Below are 22,091 nucleotides of genomic sequence, written 5' to 3'. Positions count from 1 at the left end.
GGAAGGTCAGAAAACCCGACTGGGCGCACTGCAGGCGTGGCCGAGCAGGTGCCCACAAGCCCTGACGGAGCAGAACATGGGTTTTGGCACCGCTGGGGACCCGGGCCTGGCTGCTCCCGCTGTGAGGGGCTGGCGGGGCCCCTGAGATGCGAATGGGCGCCGTGATGGTCGGGCGGGCGCCGTGAGGGGCGGGCGGGGACCGTGAGGGGCGGGCGGGTGCCGTGAGAGGCGAATGGGCGCCGTGAGGGGCGGGCGGGCGCCGGCGGGAGGAGCCGCCCCCGCGGCGGCCACTCGCGCCCGGACTTCCTCCTGAGGGCGGGCGGGCCGAAGATGGCGCCGCGCCGCTCGCGCCGGGGTCTGCGGCTCCTCAGCGCTTTGCTCCTCGTCGCGCTGCTGGGTCCCGCCGCCTGCTTTTCTTCCTCCTTCTACAGCCCTGGCGAGCCGCGGAGCAGCGTGCGAGTGCTGTGCGGCTCCAACTGGAGCCTGGTGTTGCAGGGCCAGTGGATGTTGGAGTTGTGAGTAGCGGCCGCTTTCCCGCCCACCTGGGGGGGCGCGGGGGGTTCCCTGTGTGGAGTCTCCTACGAGGGGCGGGCACGGCCGGTGCCTCCAGGTCCGCTGTGCGGACAAGGAGGCCGGGCCGGCCTACCCGCCCTGCCAAGGGGCCGCGCAGCTTCCCCAGCCCGGCGGTGGCTGCCCGGGGCCGGCCTGAGGGAGATGCCCGCGGTGCCCTCTGCCCGCCCTCAGCCGCGGGTACACCCCCGTTGGGCTCTGCGGGGACTGCCCGCAGGTCCCTGTCCTGTGCTGCCCCGCAGGTCCCTGTCCTGTGCGGGCACACAGTGCCCAAGGTTAAACGGGTCACTCCAGACACAGGGGATTGGGAGATGTGGAGTGAAGGACATGGAGGTGTCGGAGCGAGCCCAGAGCAGGCCACCAAGTTGATTGGAGGAATGGAGCATCTCTCCTTTGAGGAAAGGTTGAGAGAAGTGGGGTTGTGCACCGTGGGAAAGAGAAGGCTTTGGGTAACCTAACTGGGCCTTTCACCTGAAGGGAATTTACAGGGAAGAAGGGGAAAAACTATTTACAAGAGCGTGTCATGACAGACCAAGGGGGAGTGCCTTCAAACTGACAGATAATTGGGTAAAATTGGATATTGGGGAAGAAAATATTTGCTGTGGGGATGGCAAGGCCTGGCACAGGTTGCCTAGAGAAGCTGTGGATGCCCCATCCCTGGCTGTGTTAAAGGCCAGGTTGGACGGGGCTTGGAGCAACCTGGTCCAGAGAAAAGTGTCCCTGCCCATGGCACAGGGTTGGCCCTGGATCATCTTCAAGGTCCCCTTCCTACCCAGACCATTCAGTGGTTCTGTGAAGCAGCTGTTCCTGGTGTTCTCATCTGAGTGTCCAAGGTTACACATGGGTGACTGTGGAAATAGTGTCCAGCACTGCTCCTTGCCCTGGGGCTGGCCCTGGCTTCTGTGTGAGCTCCAAGAGGGCTGAATCCGGTAGGGAATGTTTAGCAGGAGTAGGCTTCCAGAGCAGTGTTACATAATATCCCAGCATTGACTTGAGCTCAGAGTTCTCATTCAAGAGAGATGCATCAGATTTCATTGATCTCTGACTGACTGTGCTGTAGTGGTGGCTTTGCCTGTGACATGACACACTTCTTGAGATGCATGTGACTCTTTTTGGTGGAGCCTCGCTCACCTGCTTCTATTTAGGAGGGAAAAGGAGTTTGAGGGTTTTTTAAAGACAGCAGTGCATAAAAAAGTAGTTTTAAGTAGACAGTACAGCCACGTGGTACCTGTGGGCTGTGCAGCTATAAAATAGGATTTTAGTCTGTGCAAGTGCTTGAGTTTAAAACAGTTTGAACATCTGAACTCGTGCTCCCTTCTAAATACTTAGCTAGCTACTTAAAGTTTTGGTTTGCTCTTCAATTTGATTTATTTCCAGTCTTTTATTAGCAAGATGGACTATCACCTCTCCCAGGACTTTAGTGCTCAGGATCCTACTGGAGCCTGGTGTTGTTCAGTGAATAGTTGGTAACAATATTGAAGCAGCTGATAGTCACCCAGAGATGTGGTTGAGGATTTAGAATGGATTTTGTGTCTCTCTTCATTTTTTGTGATCTAAAAGGTGGAGGAAAAAATAAATTTGTTTTCTCCCACTCCGAGATTGTTTTAAATTGAAGTTTTTTTTTTCACTTGGGACATCTTAGTCCAATGTGGAAGCATTTGTATGAAAGTTACTGCTTCATACACAGGTTGGTGAGTTTTAAGGAGGAAGATTATTTATGGGGACTCAAAGTTTTTCTTTCTAAAAGAAAATATTTAAATAACTAGCGGTGCATGCCTCTGAGGAAGAAAAAAAAGAGAGGAACTGACTGAAATCAGAAGTGGTTGGGCTACCCAACAATTTAAATCCTTTGGAAGCTTTTACTCCAGTTGAAAAATTGGTCTTGGAGTGAGAGATTGCTGGCAATAGTGATGGTGGCACAGTTAGCTTTAGTGTTAGCTGGGCATTGCTTGAATCAGACTGTAATTAATTTTATGCAGTGTTTGATGTGTGAAAGATCCTCGGGTCTCCACCCTATTTCCTGTGGTTCATTACTGGTGCTTTCTGCTTTTCTCCTGAGGAGGAACCTTTGTCTTTAATGAGGATGCAAACTCAATGCTGCTGGTGTGGAATTAGTGAGAGTTTGAGCCCTAGGGTTGATTATTTAAAGTTTTCCGGGCAGAATCCGGTCGAGGTTTTTTCTCCTCTCCTCTTTCTGGGTGAAATCTGACTCGGCTTTCCCCCCCATCCCTGCTCCCGGTCCTCATCGTCAAAATATCTATAAGAGAAGGGAGAAAATCGTTTTATTTTGGGAGTGAAGCTGAGGCAGGCAGCACCTTACAGCCAGTGAGTTTTTCCATGGGCAGCAGCTCCGTCCCTCTTGCCTAAATACTCCTGATTGGCTTGTGGTAGAAACTGTGTGAGAATTCTCAGCCCAAGTGGCTTCAGTGAGGAGAACAGCAAAAGCAGACTAATGTGATTCTTGCAGCAGTTTCCATTCTGATGGATTTTGGCTTCTACTGCTTTTTATCTGGTTTAGAGTTAGTGATCCGGACAGGAGTCCTGCATGTCAGTCCATGGATTCCTTCCATGCTGTCTCAGCCTGGTTGGCAAGACTGCAGTAATGTTCATTCAAACCTCATTTGTTTGAAGAACCTCCTATTTATTTATAAGACCTTTGTTCTCCGACCAGTATTTTTGTTACTATAGCATCTTCATGAAAAAAAAAATATTGTTTTCATCAGCTGCTCTTTTGAAGCCTCCTACCCTGGTAGGAACAGGTACAGCTGCTGATTGATGTCAGTTTTTCTACTTGGGAAAGTGGAAAATCACTGTGTAATTCCACGTTTTTTGTCGTTCCCAGGTGTACAAATAGAGAAACTTATGTTTGAAGTTACTTATGTGTGGCATCTGTAGCAGAAATGGGGTTTATCATCCTTCATCCCTCCTAGCTGATGTGTATGTACTCAGCTGGCTTTCTGTGAATATTTGGTTATTCATAGGTGGAAAACTTGCAGGCCCTGGAAGCACTGCTGCATTTTATTGATAAAAAGGTTTTGGAGAAGGTTCTGTATCTGCCAGAGATTGCACCATGTTTTTTGGATGTTGTTACTATCACAGCACACAGGTCTAGGCTGGAGTGCTGCGAGTGTGATGCTGGAATGAGCTGTGTTAAAGTGTCCCTATTTCCTTATCTCTAGTCTGTAGCTGTGAGATAATGGCTCATTAATTTGAGGAGTTTTCTTTTTGTCTATAATATTGTGCCTGTTTGGAACACAGAAAACTAATTTCTGGTCTGCCTACTTAACAGTGCATTTTGTATTTATAAACAAAATTTGCTCCAGGCTTGATTTATCTTAATTTAACATCCTCTTCTTTTTGAAGTAAATTAAAACAAGCAAACAAAAAAGCCCAACTCATCAATGAATTTGTTGTCTTCGTGCCTCTGGTTACAAAGGAAACTATTTATGCTCTTGGTGTATCTGCAGTACTTTATGTGCTTGTTCCCACACAGGGTGTTAAATGTTTTGGTTCTCCTTTGCTTCAGCACAGACTTATTGGTGTGTGTGCCTGAAGAAGAATGTCTTCATTGTCCATTTTAATTTTAGCCAGGTGAAAATCAGGAGACCAGTTAATACTCAAATTTCCAAGGCTTATTATAGTGTAGGCCCATGCTTTTATTTTTTCATTGTCATTTATCATTAAACATTGCCCTGATACCTCCTTGGCCAGCTGATTGCAAGGGTTCAGCCCTCCCACTTTCTGTCCCTTAAGGGTGTCTAGTCTCTTACTTCTTGTTAGTGTCCAGGCTTTTCTTTGTCTTATTCTTAAAAATACCCAACAAGCCAAAACCCAATAAAAGCCAAAAAGCAGGGGAAATGAAAATCAAGTTATCAAAACGCCGTTTTGGTTTTGGAGCCTCTGCAGCTCTGCTGGCTGGGTCCAGAGGAAGTGGCCAAACATTTTATTTAATAATTGAACACACAGTTGAGTGCTGTGCAGGGCATTGGCTGCACAGCAGAACAAAAACTGTAAAAATATGATACTGAAATACCCTTTGTAGCAGAAACAAAACTGAACAGGTGCTGAAGTGTCGCTATGTTGGACACACAAAAGACACGCAGGCCACAGCAGGTCAAGCAGCTATGAATATATTTTAATGTCTGACTCCATCCTTATATACATTTTGTACAGAAGGCCAAAGATTGGCCAAAAGGGTCACCACCTTATGAACATCATTGGTGGACTTGACCATCAATCACATTCCTCCTCCTAGAGAAGAAATATGTAAACACATAGATAAAGTTCTAAGAATACAATATTGTTTATGTGAAGCAGCATGAGAAAGCTGCTGCAAAGGCACAAAATTTCACAGGCAAGAAATTCAGGGCGACACTGAAGGGGGCATAAAATTACGTAGAATGATGGAACTTAATCTGCTGAAGCTCTAGAATAATTCACATAATTTTTCATTGTTTGATTTGCCTTCAATTTTAAAAATAATTTCTCCTTCTTAAAGAAAAAAAAAAAAAAAAAAAAAAAAAAGGCTTGGCTAGTTTGGAGGGGTTTGGCACTCTGCAGGAAGCTCCTTGTCAGCTTCCAGGGCTTGTGTTGTGGGGTAAATGACAGGGACCAACTTCTGTATCTTTGGCTGCCACCTGCTCACTTGAAAAGTCATTAAAACTACACAGTTGATCTGGAGCTTTTCCTTTGTTGGCATTACAAAGCTGCCTATCTTGCCTGAACACCTGGCTGTTTTTAGAAACTCTCTTTTTTTTTTCATTTTGTATGCTCGTGAGATCTGTAGCAGTAAGGCAAAACTATTTAAAAGAATAAAAATAAGAATTTCATTCTGATACTGCTGTTACCATTCTGTTGGATACTGTCCTAACATTTTCACTCTCATTTTGATAGCATTCCCAATATGAACTCCATCAAGCAGCTTGGTTTAAGCAAGTTTTGCTTAAATCCTCTTATGCCTGTATCCATGAGCTGTTTTTACTTTTGTCCTAGATTCTTTCGACTTGGTGAAATTGCCATTAAAACAAAGTGTGGAATGGTACTCAAGGTTACATCTGTTCTCTGATATTGTTGGTAATGGCAGTGAAAAGGCAGATAAAAAGAGTCAGTTAAATGTGCTTGAAAAGGAATGAAATGGTGAATTCAGTAGCCAGGCAAGTAGAAGAAGAGATATAAGTGGCTCTGAGCTGGAAACTGTCTATCAGTACATCTTAGCAAAGTCCTTCTGTGTTTACTGATCCACTGGGGGTGATAGGGCTGAATGCCACCTTTCCTCAAACTGGTTTTAACTTGAGTGGGTTTTTTTTTTTTTCTTTTGTATTGCCTCAGTGAAGTTGGTGTTTGAAAGCCAAAGTTTGTTCTTTTATGCTTTAGATCAGAGCTAAATAGAAGTCAAAAGCAAAGTCTGTGTCTGAGAGCTTCAAACTTTGCTTTTCAATTGCTTTCTTTATGCCTTCTGCAAAAAGCTTTAGGTGTTGTAATCGAGTAGGAGCAGGAGAAAACACCTGGATACTTGGAAATAGTGATTTTAGTCCACTGAGGTCAGTCGTTGTTGCAGTGATAGATATTTGCAGCCTTATTTATGGAGAGCTGGCCGTGTGTGAGAGCATTTCATTTGTAAAACTGCTGTGGAAGAGGTCTGGCAACATCAGGAATGAGGTGTGTGTTCAGGAACGTGCAGTACCTGCTTGCAGTGAATAGTTGGCAGCTTGTCACTTTTAGCTTATGATGCAGATCAGCAAATTGCCTTTTAATGTGCAACAGGCTACTGAAAGCTTTCTTTCCTTAACAGAGTGCCCAAGTCTTGATTTAAATTCCAGCAGACTTTGATTTTTGGCTTGGAAATGCCTGTTCTCTTGGCACATCTGTTTGCACTGTACTCTGCCCTACAAGTTAATAGAGCTACCCCCTTGTGCACAGAGAGGAGAAATGGGAGTGACAGCCCTAAATTTGGGGGTGTTGACAAAGTGCTAATTGTTTCCTGGCCTGTCTGGAGTGTGGCAGAAGAAATTTGGTTGCATCTGCTTTTGCCAAGGACCTGCTCTTGCATTTTGTGACTTGAAAAGTAACAAAAACTGGTTCCACAGCAGCCACAAGGATCTGGGTCTGTTCACCTGCTCTTGCAGATTATATATTTTTTTTCTGTGAATTTAAGAATGGTACTTATACTCTAACTTCTGTGGAAATAGGAATCAGCCACGGTTCTAAAGGATTCATTAGAAGACCCTGTTGAAATTAAGTACTTCCCTCAGTCCTTCAGGGTGCAGAAAGTTTTTTGAAACTTTTGATAAAGATATCCTAAATATGAAGTATTTTGCTCTTCAGTGACTTACCTCCCCTTGCGCTTACTCTTTCAGTATTTCAAAACTGAGAAAGAGACACAATAAAGCTTTGGTAATGGAATTTTTTTTGGTTATTTTGAGTCATGAATTCCTTGATGCCTCAAATGCAGACATGAAAGCTTCAGGAAAGTCAGGGTATTGATGTAAACGGCAGTGGTACCTCTTGCAGAAATCTGACGTCTATTGCCAGTTCTCTCTTGAACATGTTGGGACAGGCTGTTTCCTGGCTGGTAAGAATTGGATGTGTAATTTCAGGAATGTAAAGCAAATATTTTAATCCTGATTGTCCGTGCCAATGTTCAGCTGAAGTGGCTGGATCTTGTAGCATTATCTGGAATTATTGCCATCCCATGTCCAATATTGATACTAAAAATTAGACAGCCAACAACCACAGTTTTTTATGAAGTTCAGTGTTATATCATGTCACTCATAAACTGTGACATGAATAGATTTTCATGCTGCTTTTAATTAAAGGAAATCTTTTTAATCATATGAGTGTTAGTTGGGCATTGTATATTCTCACTTCATTCAGGAGAAATGCTCATGCATGTCAGCTGTAAATATAAATTTTGATAGGGTCGAAATTTCTATTCCAAAATCAGATTAAACAGGATAAAGGATGTATTAATTTTGAAAATCTCATGGTGTGAATTTGAGACATCTAGGGAAGCTGGATTTAGAAAACAGTCAAACTTCTCTCTTTCATTTTACATCAACACCAGCTGCATTATCTGATGGATGTTTGCAGTTTCTTACTTATCAGTCAAACTTCTGTAATAAAATAATGCTGTCTATAAAGTGCAGTATCTGTCAGGCTGTTACTAAAAGCTCTCTCTGGGCCTGCAGCACAATGGAGTGTGTGAGGCTTGTTTCCAGCATCTTTTGGAGAGATACTGAGGGACTGTCTCTTGGCAGGATAAGATTTATGTCCTTTTTTCAAATGCTTTCACACAGAATGATGTTGACTTTAAAAGACAAGATATGGCCTTTCACAGAATCATGTATTTCTAGTAGAGTTAAATGCAACAAATATTTTTAATTTGTGTCCTTTTTTTAACTGCAAAGTGACAAGATTCCCTTTTTTCAATGCAGGAGTTTAAAAGCTACCACAAAGCACTCAGAGTAAATTTAATTCTGCCTCTTCTGTGATAAATGACCTGTTTTACATTAAGCTTTATTCAGATGAAACATCTGGGGCTGGCTGGGGGTATCTCTGTGTGCAGGCAGTACAGAAGTAAGCATTTCTGCTGACAGCCAGAGAACAGGGATTGCCAGTCCCTAGGTCAGGTTGCAGTGGTGGCAGGCAAACCAAAGGAGTAGAGAACCTTGTGAAAGTTCCCAGTGATGGTTTTGTGCTAAGGATCTTGGACTCTGCCCAGGAGGGATGTGTTTGTCTGGTTTGCAATGGGTGGGGAGTGTAGTGGCCTTTGTGGAGCACTGTGACAAGGACAGTGTCCCTAGACTCACAGCTTTTGCTGCCAGAAGCCTCTATCCCCTGCCAGATAAAGCAGATTAAGCCCCATAGAGGTCTCTCCTCATTAGGAAAAGGCTGAGTCTGTGCATGGGCAATTGCTCCAGCTCAGTCTGTACCTCAGACCTGTAACCAGTCCTGGTTCCTTTGGGTATGTCTGGGAGAACATGGCAGGCTGCACAAGTTTCATGCAGACTTGGCCAACCAAGTTAGGCTAAAATACAGAAAGGTGGCAAAAGGGATGTTATCATCAATGCTATCTGATATTATCCTTTATATTAGCTGTTCTGTTTCCAGATTGATATTACTAGTAGATGCAGAATTGGTTTAATTATTCTGATTGAGAGTGCAAAATATTCAGCTCTTGAAATGTGCGCTCCTATTTGTCTGAAATTAATCCTGGGTGAAAACAAGACAATAAGTATGAGCAGTAGGAATTTGATGTGTGCTCTTTTTAAGTCTAACAACTGCTGTCAAAAGGGCATGTTGTGATGTATGGAGTAGTGGGATAAGGCAAATGGAATTTTGGGAAGTTCTGAGTTGTGGGAAATCAGTGCAGAATGTTGTGATGAAGGATACTGCTTCAGAGGACAGCCTGGTCTCAATAATTCAGGTAGCTGCCATAGAAATGTATTTGATTTCCTATGTAAATAGAGTAAATCACAAGTGGTGAGGAGTTTGGATATGAATTTCTCAAATCTGTGATTTGTTTTGTTTTAATAGCATGGGCAGGAGCATAGGGATCAATAAACTTTGATTGTCTTATTCAGTAGACTTGATTAAGAAAAAACATAGGTTTTTTTTCCTTTGTGATTGATGTGTTTGTGTTTCCTCTGTGCCATAAATCAATTCAAATGTCTTTAAGTGTAAGAGAATTAAAATGTTTCCCCTGCCTTCCCCCCTTAGTTACGCTCCTTGGTGTCCAGCCTGTCAGCAGATCGAGGCAACCTGGGAGAGCTTCGCCAAGGAGAGCGAACGGCTCGGCATCACTGTTGGCAAAGTGGATGTCACTCAGGAGCCAGGTAGGGCATGAAACAGAGGAGTTACTCAATACAAGTACTATTGACTACTTATTTAGGCTTCAAAGTCAAAATAATGTAACCCACAGTTTGTTTCTCCGTACAGTTCGTATTTCTGAACTGAAGTTTATGAACTCAATTTGAAGGATTAAAGAATTGGGGGGGGGGGGGTGATCTGGCTTAATACTGACTTAAAAGGGGCTTATTCTCTATTTTCATCTTCTTCACTGGAAGCTGTTGCCTGTCTTGTTCCTCAACCTGTCTGCAGAAGATTCCAGCTCTGTAGCCTCCCATTAGGAGCATTTCAGGGTGTGGTAGTGCCAGCTTTCTTTAATTAAAGTTCCTAAATGTTTCCAGCATGGTGCTGGTTTATTGACTGGTTTAATTGTGGCAGTGTTTTATATTACAGATGTTATTGCTGTTTCCTGTTGGTTATGCACATAGCAAATATATTTATAAAAACACTTTCCTAGCTATTCACAGAAGCACAAGTGCAATCTAATTTATTCCTTTGGTGACTCCCTTCAAAGTTTTGAATGTGTCTTTGTACTAGCAGTATTAATATTGTATAAATCTCTGCATCTCTTCCGAGTGCTTTATGGTTGTTTGGCCTTTGAGGGGATAAAAAATTTTATCAGCAGTATCAAAAGATTGAAAAATGAGCTCTTCGAAAAAAAGGCCAAACTTTACTGATTTTTCATTGTTTTTGCTTTATAAAGGGTGTGAAAAATGTGTTTATTAGTTGAAAACATGCTGGACAGATTTCCTGTATCAAAACTCTTGTCTCAGAATCGGTAATCTAAAGCTGATAAGAAAATACCAGCTGTTCCAGGCCTTGTATATGTTCATGTCTTCTTAAAAGTTCACAAGCACACAAAAAATCTGTTATCAAAAAGCTGCATACACTAATCATTATATAGTGTAATAAACATATGAGTTTTAATATTACCTTGTTTAAGTAAGGGTAAACTTAATACTTGAATTTCTGATGTTGCTGAGAGTCCTGATCCCTAAATGTGGGTTACTTCAGAGTCAAAGGACTGACCAAATGGTGAATTTGTACCAAAGCTCATGTTATAAACCTACAACATCCAGTTCAGCAGTGGAAGCTGCAGGCACTTCTCAAACTAAGGAAATGCTCAAACTGGAAAACAAACATTTATGACATGTTTGACCTTTGGTGCTGATGTAATGTGGAAGATGCAAGTTTCTATGGAGCTCTCCAAAGTGACTGAGGTATTTTTACTGTGGGCTTTGCATCAGCCTTTCAGTTGTTGTGTTTAAGTGCTCTGTCTCCTTTCTTGCTTGCAAAATGGTACTTTAATTAGTCTTAGTTATGTAACCCCTTCATTGAATTGAAAGTAGTCAAAATGTGTTAAATTAGGGGAAAACCAGGAGATGAGTGCAGAGTTACATAAAATTGCACTTCCCAAACCGGCAGGAGGAAGTGGCCATTCATGGTGCTTAATTGCAGGAGATGTCTGAAGAATAAATCCACCAGAGTCTTAATGGCTTCACAGCAGATTTCAGTCCCGTATGTTCCAGCCTTAAAGTGCTTCCTCTTGCCTCATCTTCTCCATTGAAACATTCAGTGTGGAACAAGCAAATAGTGGAGATACTTCTGAATCCTTAAGTTCTGCATATTTGTGGTGCCTTTTTAAAGCTCCTGATCACAACGTTTACCTGTAAATTACAACAAGACTTGTTGGATCTTCTGTGTATTTTTTGAGTAGTTGTTGGCAGAAAGCAGCTGGAGTTTTAGATGACATCTCTATTCTCTGTACATTTTCAGGGGTGTGCATACACAAATAAAAGGTTTTTTTTAGTTTTTGATTAACTGTTGATTTCATTGTGGATGTCAGTTTCTGATTTGCAGACAGAGACAGATGCTTATCTGTAGCCAATTCAAGCTTGTATTAAACAGGCATCAAAACAATTTAATGTGCTCCTAAATTTTTTAGCTGACTTGCATCTGGTTTTACCAATCTAGGGAGTTGCCTTAGATAACCAACAAACCTCCACCTAAAATGTTGGGGATGCTTAGATGCATTTCATAACTTTTAGATTTCAGAGTTGCTTCTGAGGTGTTCGCCCTAGGATAGGTCACAGGTAAGAGGTTTCAGCTGTTTTATTTCCTTTGCCTGAGTGGCATTTGTAAGAACTTCAGAGAGCCTTTCAGTGTTCCCATGACTTTCTCTCTTCTTAAGCTAATTATGTTCTTTGTGATGCTCTACCCAGTTTTCCTTATGCAGCTGTACTGTCTGCTTTATTAATTCTGCTGTTACACTTGTGGGTTTGTTTCCTTTACGTCTCCCTGTGCTGGCACAACTTTTAGCTGTTTCAGAAAGTTTTTCATCACCCTGCCTCTCGTAGCAATAAAGGCAGAGAGCTGAAAAGTTGAACTCAAGAAGCTTTCCTTTCTGGAACTTTAAAGATCATTTGCTTTAAATGTCTTCAAACAAAATACCAAACAACAAAAAAGCCATAACCTTTTTTTGCCTATTCCATAGAGGAATTCAAATTGAGGAAAACATGACCACTGAAACTTTTAAAAATACCTGGCTTATTTCAGTATGTCTCATCTTTGTCTCCAAAGGCAAAAACCCTCTTGCTACAATACTTTTCCATGGCTAATCCTGTTGCCTAGAGCTGTTTGCTTTATTGAAGGCTGAATAAGGCCTTCATTTCCCAAAAGATCTTCACAGAATTATATAAAAGACAAAGTTAAATAACCATACTCTTTACATTGGTACTTTATATGAATTGCAGTTGCTGGCTATAGGAATTCAGCCCTTTCTAATGGACTCTGAGTGCATCTATTGCTGGCCTGCTCCAAAACTTCAGCTGCAAATACTGAAGAGACAAATCCATTGATGAGGAAAATTACCTCTCAGTAAACATTCTTCAGGCTAAACATTTTTCCTTAATTTATAACCAATATTTAGTATCTGTTACTGTTTGTAGCATATCTGAAGACAAACTGTTAACCTGTATTTACAAACCAATGGTGAAAGCTGTGCAGCCTGCTCTAAAATACAGATATGTAAGAATTTATAGATAAGTCAGAATGCTGAGAAATTTTAGTGTTACTGAACTGTTTGTGTTGTTTTCTTCATTTTCTAGGCTTGAGTGGTCGTTTCTTTGTCACAACACTTCCTACAATTTACCAGTAAGTGTGTCATACTGGAAACTGCAGCTGTTGACTCCTACTTATCACTTGATTTAATCTGAAACTGAAAAGTAGGGGGAAATGAAGGAATAGTGACTTTTGATTTCAGCTCAGGGTATTGTAGCTTTGATTACTTGCTGAAATCCTTATCAGAGCCTTTTCTGTAGTTTAAGTGACTTTACTAAGTTTCCCTGTTATCCATCCTATTAAAAATGGATCAGAGAAGACATTTGCTGTATCTCTTTTCCAATAAGGTGATGTCATCCTTAAAATACTGAACCCTTCATTAAGTCAGAGTATTATGAATTGTGCAAATATACAAACAAATACATATATGTGTGCATTTTTAATTCTGAGTTGTATTTAGAAATGGTTTGGTTGTTAACTTCATGTGCTTTGTGTATTTGCTGTAATGCCAGTGAATATTTAGGAAAAAGAACAGCTTTATAAATGGCAAAAGCCCATGCTGTTTAAAAACTGAGATTTTCCATCACGGGTGACAGTTCCCAGACACTCAGCTCTGAGCAAGTGGAATCTATGGTGTGTGTGGGGGGTTGGTTGGGTTTTTTACCCCAGACTGTGGGGCTGCCTGTGCTCATGGGGGTTTGTTTTGCAGTGCCAATGATGGAGTGTTCCGCAGATACCGCGGCTCCCGGACCTTGGAAGATCTTGAAGGCTACATCTTAGAGAAGAAATGGGAGGCTGTGGAGCCTGTAGCAGGATGGAAGTCTCCATCTTCTATAATGTAACACTTGGTTTTTGTTAACAAGAATAATGTTTTATATCTCCTTATTCATTAAGGGTCCTGTGTTGACAGTTTAAAGACAAAAGGCCTTTATTCCTTAGACTTGCAGGCTTTGCAGAAGCATTGACAGCCTGATTCCCAGCTTCTCACTTATGAAGGCAGCTTATTTTCTACATTTGCTTTTGTTTGTGCCTGCTAGGGCTTGTTTATGTCATTTTTGAAAAGAGATTAAGAGAAAAAATACAGCCACTGAGCATTATGTAAAGTGACATTTTCAATATCTCTTGAGTCCTGGAATCAAGACTGCGTTTATGTAGATTATTTACTTCATGACTTCTGGCACTGGGCAGCCTTTAGCTTTAAGGATTTCTTGTTTATTTCTTTACAGGAGAGACTTTAATCTCCCTTTGGAATAGCAAACAGTGTAGTGCTTACAGAATATGGAAGAATTTGTTTTTAGAGAGAGAGATTTGCTTAGAAATACTGTAGAAAGCTTGTATGACACAAAGGATGAACCAAAGATGTGAGTGGCCTGCAGTTCATTCTGGCTGAAGCCATTATGTATAAATTCACATCAAAGATCCAGAGAGGGTCCTTATTTTTCATGTGAGAAGGAAGAAGAGCTATAGGATATTTAGGGATGAGGACAGGAGCTACAGGGTTGCTGTGAACCTGCCCTTCCATTTCCTTGTTTTCCAGGATGCATGGTATGGCAGGGCTGTTTCACTTCTCAGGATGGATCAGGGTAAGTAACTGTGAAGTGTTTTCACACTCCCTTTTTTATGCTTAGAATAATCATATGTTTACAAGTCAACACATAACTGAATATTTTTATTTTCCTTTTATGAGAGTTGTATCATGTATTGCACAGGAGAAGGGAGGGCAAGGGGTTTTTTTTAGTAATAATTTGTGCATGTGGGGCTCAAACTGCCAACACCACTTGTATAGAAACATGATAAATTTTGATAATAGGGTAATTATCAGAAGTAAAGTATAAATGCTTAGCTACACTGAAGTGTGCTTTAAAATATTAAAGCATATTTTACTTTAAAATATTTTAAGATGCTTTCCTTTGGGAACTATCCAAGTTTTTCAATGGCATCCAAATACTGAGAATTTTCAGACCTTTTGGATTCTGGTCAGGGAACTTCCTCTTAAAACCTTTGAGTGTCCATGAGATTGAGAGACTGTATTTGATTGCAGCAAAATATGTTACTATTGTAACACGTGCTTCAGGAAATGGAGTTGAGAGTTGGAACAAGTTTGTATCACTTCCACTAAGCATCAAACTAACATGGAATCAAGCAGAGCTCTGAGTTGTGTATCTTTTAATTCTTTCAGTAGATAGTATTTACTTTTTATAGCCTTCTGATGCTTCTCTTCCCTGGTTGCTCTGAAATAGTGTTGTTTCTCTGTAGTCTCCTTCCTGAAAGATTAACTATCCTGGGAAGAGACCTCTAATTTGCATTCCACTTTGATGAATATTTCAGGTGTACACTTCCTCGCTCCTCCTGCTCTGCTGTCTTTGCTTATGCTTTAATAAATATCAAAAGATGTTCTGACATTTAAAAAGAAGACTCTGGAATCTCTATATTTAAACTCTTGTAAATGTTGATTGTGGTTTGTTTTTAAAGAGTTCCCACTAGCCTGTCTGACTCGATGTGCTGCTTGACTCAGCCAGTTGAATTTCTAGGTTGGAGGAACAGACTAAAGTTTGAAAGAAATCTTAATTCTGTATTTGGGTTATTATATTTAAATTTAGAAGTGAAATCATTTATTTAGTGTATGCTTAGAGTGTCTAGCTCCTTTTAAGAGCTAAAAAGCTTAAGTAAGAGCTGAATGGCTTAATTTTAGTTAATGAACAAATACCACAGAAGGATGAAGGGTGTTGTGATACTTTCCTGCAAGCTCTGAGGCTCCTCATCCATCCATCTGCAGTAAAGGTTGTCTATGGCATTTATAATGCTGAGTGTCTTAGGGAGGAGGAATTGTGCATCCTCTGCTTAAAAAGCCTCTTAATGTGAACAAATTAGTAAAACCCCCAAGATTTAATGGTGTCAAAAGGGGAAGACTTCAGTATAAATACTGTTAAATAAAAGGGCTTAATCAGACAACAATTTATGTAATGGTGTTGGCAGTAGAAATCCTAAGTGGTTTTAGGTATGAAGTTATTAAATATCTTGTTCTGTTTTCCAGCAAATTCATAACTACCTCACTGGCACTCATGGAGTTCATGTTTGGGTTTCCTATGCCATCTTCATCTTAGCCACCTTACTGATTGGCCTGCTCCTGGGTTTGGTAAGAACATGACTTTTTTTTTCTCAGTTAACTAGAACTCTTGCTTTGCATTATCTTGTGGAAAAACTAATACCAACTTTGCTCATAAGATATACTTAAATATGCCTTGCTTTAATAATATATTACTAAATACTAATGTCTCTCCCCTGTGACATCCAGAATGTGTGAGAGTGGATTAAAGCTGTGCCAGGAAGGTTTAGACTGGACATTAGGAAGCAGAGGGTGGTTAAACACTGCAACAGGCTCCCCAGAGAGCTGGACAGTGCCCCAGGCCTGTCACTGGTTAAGAAGTGTTTGGACAGTGCCCTCAACACAAATCAGGTCACCACCTTCTTAGGAAGTCTTATCAAATTCTTATGAAATGCTTCAATTTAGATTTGTTTAGTCCACCCACTAAAAGCAGTGATTCTTGTGTTGTCCTTCTTGTATCTAAGACATTTCTACCTAAGGGTGGAATGTGTGTGGTCAGAGTTGATCAAGACTCCAGCTTTCTAAGAGTACAGGCTTTGGTGGAGAGTTTTATTAACCACAGAGGAATTGGCTTTGTGGGAGTCAGCAATTGTAAGGGTTCTGCCACACTCTTACTCAAAATCTAAGGATGAAAGTATTTTTTAAGGCTTTGATGATTTGAGGGTTTAAGTTCTTTCAGATTAGTTGCCTGTTCTACAAGCACATTCTGTAACTGTGAGAACACTTCCAGCAGTTCTGCTGGTGACTGGTTGAACCTGCTGCTAAGTCACTATTCCTTGTAGGAAGTGTAAAAGTTGTTTCTGGGACATGGACCTCTGCCCTTTGGCCCAAATATTAGTGAAATAAAGAAAAAATTTCTCAGTGTATTTCTCAGTAGTACTGGGAAGTGATTTTAATGCAGTTGAAATTTGAATTTAGGCTAAACCATATTTTTATACTTGATGTGCATACAGAATTGTTGTGTACAAGCAGATGTTTTTGGTTATTCAATTTCAACAGCTGCATTTTTCTAGATGGTAGATTTTCACCAAATGAGAGCAAAACAAGTTAGTATAACTAGGAGCAAGTGAATATCCTGTTTTAAAAGAAACTCTCCTTCTTACTCCTTCACTTAAAAAACCCCCAAACTGAAAAAGCTGAAAAAATGTGAAGTTAAACTCCCAGCTCTTTCCAAAAAGCTTTTCAGTGATTGAAATATATTTCTTTGACATGATGTCAGCTCTGTCTTTTTCTTTGCACTATTTTTAGCCTGTGACAGTGAGGCACAAATGTCTGGCTTACATTTTGAGTGTCTGTGTCCTGCACTGGGCTGTTAAATAATGAGCACAAAAGGTGGAACATACATCTGTATTGGGATGCCAGGGATAGGAATGGAATAACACCACAAAACACAGGAAGTCTTGACGAAGATTTTTCTCATAAATTTTCAGAAAGGAAAAATTCTCAACTGTGTTCTGAGCTGTTCTTCAGCTGCAAGCAGTGTCAGTACTGAATAAATTTAGGAAAGTAGGAGGCAGAAAATGGGTAGTAGAAAGCAGGGAATGCTGGTTTAGTACACACTGAGAAAGCATTTTTTTCCAAGTTTTTATTTAGCTCTTATCGCTAAGCAAGATAATATAGTTTTGTAAATTTTATTGTGTATATCTATCTAAAAAGAATGAATGCAGGTACTTCTGCACTTGCCGATAAATGCTGTTTTTATTATTACTAATAAATGCCTTTTTCCTTTCCACAGATCTTGGTTTTGATTTCAGACTGCCTCTGCCCAGCTAAGTCAAAATACAGAGCTGAAACACCTGGTAAGAACTCTTCAAGAGGGCCAGAAGCTGTGGTTTGAAATGTAAATTTGTGGGAGGAAGGGCAATACACTGTTCAGATCTTAGGTGTGAGCCAATAATCCAGGAGCCAAGTAAAATTGGTTTGTCTTTGGTCTGTAACTCATTGCAATAAAATGAAAATCTATCTGTGCCTGATATGTAAGGAAAATAAATGCAAGTGGAGGAGAAATCTGCCGAAGACTTAATGAAATAACTGAAAAATAAGGAAAAGTTTTCAATCACAGAATGGTTCAGGTTGGAAGGGACTTAAGGATCATTTGGTCCCAGTCCCTGATGGAATAATAATCCTAACCAATTGCAATGTTCATCAGTATTTCAAAGCATGTCCCTGGTGGTGCAGCTTTGCTGTGAGGCTCAGTCTAACTGCAGTGTGTGCTTTGTTTAGAAGAAGCCATCACCAAGGAGAATGCGGCGCTGGAGGAGCCCTGGGAGGCGGCGGAGCTTTCTGCGGATGACGCGGAAGAGGCTGCAGATGTGAAGGATCTCTCAGATGGAGAAGATGCAGCAAATTCAAGTGTTGACGAGTCAGAGGAGGATTTAGCACTTGGGAAAGAATCAGGGGAAGAAGAGACGGAAGACTTAAGCGAGCAGCCTTTAGCTGAATCAGAGACTGAAAGCACAGTGAGGCAGCGGAAGAGTCAGGGGGCTGAGAAGGAACTATAGTTTTCTCAGTGGTGTATCTTGTACACTTGGACCAAAGAAGTGTCAGACCCCTTCAGGGTCTGAAGCTGGAGCTTACACTTGATTTGTCGTTGGTGTTTACGCAAAGCTCTGCTCTGCCAGCAGGCTCCTCTTTTTTTTAAGCTTAGTACTTGCTTACTTTCTTTGATAAGCACATTTGCTGTGTGTTGTGTGACCTTAGCTGTGACAATCAAAATCAGTGTCTTACCTGTTCCATGTCCTCTCAGAGAAACAGGGGGTGTCAACCTCAGTTCACCAGCTCTGAAATGATCATTGTGTGCGTGTGTCCCTCTAAGGACTGACCCGGGCAAGATCAGGACTTTTAACTCCACGGTAGCTTGGCAGGACTATGACTTTTCTGTCTGAATGTTGATTGTTCCCAAATGCCACAGAAGCACAGAGACGATTCACTAGTGAAAGGAGGCACCTTACTGGTCTTCTATCAGAAATGTTGTGTACCATGGGTTTGTTTTTATCACTTTCAGCCGAAGCACTTTGCTCTTCCATTTCTATTTGTCTTTGTTTTGGAAGTTGATCCCACAGCTCACCCCCATATGTGTCAGTTCTTGGTGATCCAGAGGCTGTGCAGCTTGAGTTGTTTGACCCAAGGAGCTGGAGTAATTAAAAATTTCAGGCAGAAAGAGAGTGGCAGCTAAATGTTTAAAATATGTTGGAACTTTTAAAAGTTTTAAAGGAAGTTACTTTGATCGGGGGAAAATTTTGCCAAAGCATGACTATTTTTTTTTTTCTTTTGGTAATTTGTTCCCTTCAGGAGACTATAGCAGGAAATACTCAGTTTAGATTCAGTAATTTTATTTTTCTTGCCAGTACAAGTTTGTCATGCTCAATGCAGTCCTGCCATTTCCAACTCGGAATGCTTTTGGCAGAACTCAAGCTGCTTTAGTGATGTTAAGAGGCACTTGGGGTTTTACCTTTGATCACTTCCCTACTTTTGGAATCATCCCATTGGGAAAAGAGGGGGGGTCACAGGTGGGTAGTGACGAGAGGCTTTGGGTTTTGCTACTTCTGTCAGAATAAATGTGTGTATGTTCAACTGTGTAAAGTGAAAATGGCTCATCAGGTAGACAGCATTAGATGTGGTTAGACTTGGGTCATTAAACATATCAGTGTATCACTCCTTTGGGTTAATATATCAGTCCTTTTTGGTAAGGAGTACCCTCAGTGAGATCCTGTATGTTCCTGCTTTGTTGATGTGTGACCATGAACGTAAGATGTGTCCTAATCTTGATATTATTTTAAAATATATATATGTTGCATAAACCTTGGTAACATGCATGAATTTCATCTTGTTCTTAAAGAACGAAGAGTAGTCAGAGATAAGATCATCTCTCATTAGAAGAGAAGTTGCAAGTGCAAAATTCCTTTGAGACTGAGATTAACAGGGCCAATTTGTGTTGAAAGCTGTGTTATTGTTGTTTTTTAATGCTCATAAAGAACATATTTGCCAAGAAAGCTCAACTTTCTTATCTATGTCCTGTCATGTATGTTTTTGAACTATATGGTAGAAGCTTTGCATTTGTCTGGTAGAGCTGCTCAGAGAAGACATTTACACTGCATATCCTGAAATTGAAATTTCTTAAGGACTACTCCCAGTCTGGAGTTTGAGTTCTATATAGTGGACACCTCTAAATGGACTTTCACATTGGTGTAAACATAGACTTGATAATATCTATACCTTGCACTCTCTTGAGAACAGTTTGTGGTGTTTGGGTGTTGTCCCATGTAACTGAGCAGTTGTAAAGCTGGCAGCCACAGAACTCAGCAGTAGGTGAGGCACACAGCAGCCTTTTAAAAGCTACACTTCTGTCTGCAGAAATCAGGAAAACATTGTGGTCATTACAGTGTGAAGAGAACTGTGCACTTTGAAGACAAAAAGGTGTTCTTGCAAGAGTTGGGTTTCCCTGCAGTGTCTTTGGATTTCACAAGAAAACAAACCCATGAATGGCACTTTGTCCTAAAAGGCCTTTTGTGAGGTGCTGTAGGAGAGCTCAGAAGCCCCTTTGTGTGGTGTGTCTGAATTCTCTGCTCACATTTCCTCTGTTGTTGCATGTCACAGTTTGGTTTGGATTATTTAAACCAAAGATATGAAGTGTTTTCCATCATGATAGGCTGAACTGCAAGATCACTGATGAGTGAGGATTAAATAAGCAGGCAGCAGGTGACAGCAGCTTAGATCTGTCTTCTGAATCTAGAAATGAGCTTGGTCAGGCTTCTAAGGGTTCTTGAACATAGGATGGATGTTCCTACGTTTTCATGAATAAAGTAGGGAATTTTAATGCTGACTTGGTTTGAGCATATTTGACATGTATTGGTGTACCTTATTACAAAGATCACAGAATTGTTATTAAGGCTTTGCTTAAGAAAGGTGATACTGTGCAACCATCGATCTCTCCAACTTCATTTTACGTTTGTAGGAAAATTACTGTAGTGTGATACTGGAGATACTCAGTTTGGACTAATGGTTATCTGGGAAACAGCGAGCAGCAAACACTGTAAAGGCTAAATTTGTGTTTAACAGAAAAACTATTAGCTGTGCAGTAGAAGTGTCATGCTAATATACCTTCCAGGATCAGTTTTTTTTCCAGTAAAACACACTTTAATTGAATCATATTAGTAGTGCTAATTAGACTCTTACAATAGTTTTAAACTTGGTGTGTTTCCAAAACGTCAGGATCAACCTTTTGTGCAATCTGGGTTTACTGTTGTCTCTGTTCTGTTAGGATTAATCATGAAGAAATGGAACTTGTTCTTGCAACCTCAGTATAGACAAAAGGGCCTTGGAGAAGCTGCTGCTGGCACTGCTAAAAATGTTTTGATGAAGGACAGGGCCTTAAGGCTTGTGAACTAGAGCTGTGTGTCAAAATTAATTTAAGATTGTTGAGAAGCAATTTAAATATCAGTTGGGCTGCATGCCACTGGAATGGGAATGCTTAACAGCAAGTCACGGAAAAAAATCTCGCAGGTTCCTTCTTCAAGAGGCTGGAAATCCATCCAGCATTCCAAACCTCCTGTCCTTGGGATCTGTGTGAAACTTGTATGTGTGTCTTGGAATGCACTGTATCCACTGATCCTGTGTGGCTGGCACATGTTATGTGGGTTTTCTTCCTGGAAATGTTACACAGGGTTGTCTGTTACATGAAAGTGTTGCAAATTTATACTTAGGCATATTTTTACTGAAATGCCACATAAAATTTTGTATTTATGACCTGCTTGGAGTCATTTTCATTTCCTCAATGCAGAGTTGGCTCATCTGTTTCATTAACAAAAGGTTTGGGGTTTTTTTTTTTTTTTTTTTTTTTTTTTTTTTTTTTTTTTTTTTTTTTTGTTAATAATGCTGATTTTCCAGTTAATCATAGAGGTTGTGACTTGTGAAGATTCCTTAAAATCTTGGAAGAAATCTGGATATCAATGAATTGCTTCCTTTTGGAGGGTTTCCCTGGAGGAACCCAGGGCTCTCAAAGGTTCATAATGGAGCTGGGCAGAACAACATAACTGAATCCTTAAATCCTTCACCTCCACATGAGGTAGTTCTTCCCCCTCCCTGAGAAATCCCCAACTCTGCCAAAGCTGTGCTGACTCCCTCTGGGATCTGGAGGCCAGCAAAAAATGTACAGACCTAAATGAGTCATCCTCAGGTCGTGGTTCATGTTCCAGGCAGTGCTGCAGGAATAGGCTGTAGGGGCAGCTGTGCCAGAGGGAGAAGGGAGTGCCAGGAACCATCCCTGCGACCTCCTTGGATGGTGTGAGCAGCTGCTGGATCTGCATTCATTCTGCATTCATTCACCTGGATTCATTCTGCTCAGGTGAGTTACTGGAGCTGCCTCTCCGTGGGAACAGAGCAGCTGCAGGGCTTGGACTGTTTGCCACTCACTTGGGTTGTCTTCTTTGCCACTGGGTTAATTTCTGGATGCACAGTGGAATCTGGAACGATATCAGATGAAGCCTTGTGAGCATTTTGTTTGCTGTTT

The 22,091-nt window shown here is 41.1% G+C and overlaps 1 protein-coding gene across 2 annotated transcripts; it reads left to right on the top strand.

Annotated features, from left to right (window-relative positions):
- Positions 1 to 324: 324 nt before the first annotated feature.
- Positions 325 to 21,325, top strand: TMX4 (thioredoxin related transmembrane protein 4). 2 transcript variants are annotated; one of them, XM_083858604.1, is made up of 8 exons: positions 325 to 515; positions 9,289 to 9,404; positions 12,525 to 12,570; positions 13,187 to 13,315; positions 14,015 to 14,060; positions 15,512 to 15,613; positions 17,319 to 17,382; positions 17,810 to 21,325. In XM_083858604.1, exons 1-8 carry the CDS (start codon positions 331 to 333, stop codon positions 18,082 to 18,084), a joined length of 963 nt encoding a protein of 320 aa, XP_083714730.1. In that variant the 5' UTR covers positions 325 to 330; the 3' UTR covers positions 18,085 to 21,325. The 2 variants fall into 2 exon arrangements, with proteins under 2 accessions (XP_083714730.1, XP_083714729.1); XM_083858603.1 differs by having other exon boundaries at positions 17,807 to 21,325.
- Positions 21,326 to 22,091: the final 766 nt, after the last annotated feature.

This window comes from Zosterops lateralis (genome assembly GCF_965231275.1).
Source record: "Zosterops lateralis genome assembly, chromosome: 3".
In the NCBI taxonomy this organism is placed as follows: domain Eukaryota; kingdom Metazoa; phylum Chordata; class Aves; order Passeriformes; family Zosteropidae; genus Zosterops; species Zosterops lateralis.
This window is presented reverse-complemented; position numbering and strand designations above follow the sequence as displayed.

Excerpts from the sequence above, each read along its gene's own strand:
- TMX4 (XM_083858603.1), top strand. The coding sequence starts at position 331 with ATGGCGCCGCGCCGCTCGCGCCGGGGTCTGCGGCTCCTCAGCGCTTTG. Across the intron at positions 13,316-14,014 it reads AAGTCTCCATCTTCTATAAT|GATGCATGGTATGGCAGGGC; the intron begins GTAACACTTGGT and ends CTTGTTTTCCAG. Across the intron at positions 15,614-17,318 it reads TTGGCCTGCTCCTGGGTTTG|ATCTTGGTTTTGATTTCAGA; the intron begins GTAAGAACATGA and ends TCCTTTCCACAG.